We start from the raw sequence: 2,558 nt of genomic DNA, 5'->3' as shown, positions 1-2,558 counted from the left end.
CCAAATGTTTTTGAAACTATCCCATCTTTAACTGAAATACAAAACCAAATCAATGAAGACTTCAATAAACAAAAACAATTTCTATGGGAAAGAAGAAAACAGGAGTTCAAACTTAAGGTTGTGGATACTAACTTTCATCCTCAGTTTTTGGACCCCAAAAGAAAGCTTTTCATCCCTGAAGGTTCATCTGGCAATCTCTTGCATCATTGGGACCAACCTCAACCTACCAAGAGAAGCCATAATCAAACTATGCATATGGAAGAAGACCATCTGAAATACATGACTACTGGCAGTCGTGAGGGAGCCAATCCTTTCATAACTTCTCAGGTAACAAATTTTATCCCCAGTAATTTCTATCAGAGTTTACATTTCATATATCTCAAAATTACCATTATTATGCCTACTCTTACCAAAATTAGTATAACTATTCAATTCAACTATATGCTAATTAGTAGACTACGATACATCATTACAATATTTATTTATCCTATTGTTTCTTATTTTTGGCAATTTTACTCTATCTTAGCTTGGAACTGTCAAGGACTAGGCCAACCAAACACTAGTAGGAAACTGAATAATATACTAAATAAGCATAATCCTGACATATTCTTTTTATCTGAAACTAAACAACAAACAAAAAACCTTAAATTTGTACTTAGCAATATAGGAGTCACAAATTTTTGGTATGTTGAACCTAGTGGTAAATCTAAAACTGCTGGTGGTCTTGTTTTATCTTGGAAAACTAATCTCAGTCTTACCATAAAGTATTTTTCTAACTATCATATAAGTGCTACTGTTTATCCTATAGATGGGGAACCTTGGCTTTTCACATGCTACTATGGTAGCCCCTACACTACCTTAGATAAATTGCATTCCTGGGAAATGATTTAAAATACTCATACCAATAACTCTCTTCCCTGGATGGTTATAGGTGATATGAATTTTGTCTTGCATGATCATGAAAAATTTAGCAATCATCATATTGATTATAATGAAGCTAACACCTTTATTGAGAAATTGGAAGCAACTGAGCTAACTGATTTGGGCTACATTGAATGTCCTTTCACATGGACTAACAGAAGAACTGGTGATCAGTTAACAGAAAAAAGACTAGACAGAGGCCTTGCTACTGAAAGTTGGTTTGAAATCCACCATAATTCTACCATTTCAAACCTCCCAACCATTGGTTCTGATCACAACCCAATCATTCTTAATACCAATTCTTTTTGGAAACAAGGTCATATACCCTTTAAATTTTTTGGATCCTGGCTGGATCATAAAGATTGCAAAGAGATTATAGCTGAATGTTGGAAGAATGAACAAAAAGGATCCCTTGCTATCAAAATAGCTAGGAAGCTTAGAGATGTTAAAATCAAATTAAAGAAATGGAACAAAGAAATATATGGCAATATCAAGACTAACTTAGAAGATAGTATTAAACATTTGGAATGGATTACAAAGAACATCTTCAACAGCACCATAGGTCAAGCTATTAGAGAGGCCAAGAAAAAGGTGGAACATTGGCAAGATATTCAAGAAAAGTTCTGGAAGACTAAAAGCAGAGATCAGCTCATCAAACTTGGAGACAAAAACACCAGTTTTTTCCATATTTCTGCCAAGAAAAGATACAGGAGAAACAAAATTGTATCCATTCAGAATGAAGAGGGCACCTGGCTTCACAACATCAATGAAATTCACCTTTTTTTCAATAACCATTTCTCCAATATGGCTACAGCTGAACTTATCACCATCAATCAATCCCTTATAGAACTTATACCTACTACTATCACCAACAATGAGAACATCCACCTTCTCAGGACTCATGATGCTTGGGAAATCAAAAACACTCTCTTCAGCATGGCAGGTGACAAAGCCCCAGGCCCTAATGGATTTCTACCAAATTTTTTCCAAGCTAAACGGGAGGTTGTTGGTTCAGACATCATCAACATGGTTCAAAATTTTTTCACTTCTGGATTCATTCTTAAAGAAATGAACTCAACTTTCATTTCCCTCATACCTAAAATTGAAATTCTACCATCCCAGCTCACTTCATGCCTATTTCTTTATGCAATACCACCTATAAAATCATATCCAAACTTCTTGCTCAAAGACTCAAACCTCTCCTTCCAAAACTTATTTCACCCTTTCAGTCTGCTTTCATCCATGGAAGACAAATATCTGACAATATTGTCATTTCCCATGAGATTATACATCATATGAATACCAGAAAAGGGAAAAAAATGAGCTAATGGCACCATGGGTATTAAGATAGACATGGACAAAGCCTTTGACAGAGTCAACTGGGACTTCCTTATCAAAGTTATGACACAAATGGGTTTCAGCAAGCAATGGTGCAATCTTATTCATCAATGCATTTCTACCACCAACCTTGTTGTCTTAATAAATGGATCCCCTGGTAAATTATTTAAACCTTCTAGAGGGTTCAGACAAGGAGATCCCTTATCCCCATATTTATTCCTATTATGCATGGAGGATCTATCAAGATATCTAATATCTGCTGAAACTCAAGGGCTCATTCATGGAATTAAACTAGGCAA

General features: G+C 35.2%; 1 protein-coding gene across 1 annotated transcript; it reads left to right on the top strand.

The window, feature by feature from the left end:
* Positions 1-936: 936 nt before the first annotated feature.
* Positions 937-2,220, top strand: LOC113339650. Its single transcript, XM_026584890.1, has one exon. It carries the CDS (start codon positions 937-939, stop codon positions 2,218-2,220), a length of 1,284 nt encoding a protein of 427 aa, XP_026440675.1.
* The last annotated feature ends 338 nt before the right edge of the window (positions 2,221-2,558 follow it).

This window comes from Papaver somniferum, unplaced genomic scaffold, assembly GCF_003573695.1.
Source record: "Papaver somniferum cultivar HN1 unplaced genomic scaffold, ASM357369v1 unplaced-scaffold_21, whole genome shotgun sequence".
Classification (NCBI taxonomy): domain Eukaryota; kingdom Viridiplantae; phylum Streptophyta; class Magnoliopsida; order Ranunculales; family Papaveraceae; genus Papaver; species Papaver somniferum.
The sequence above is the reverse complement of the archived record's forward strand: the minus strand, read 5'-3'. Positions and strand labels throughout refer to the sequence as shown.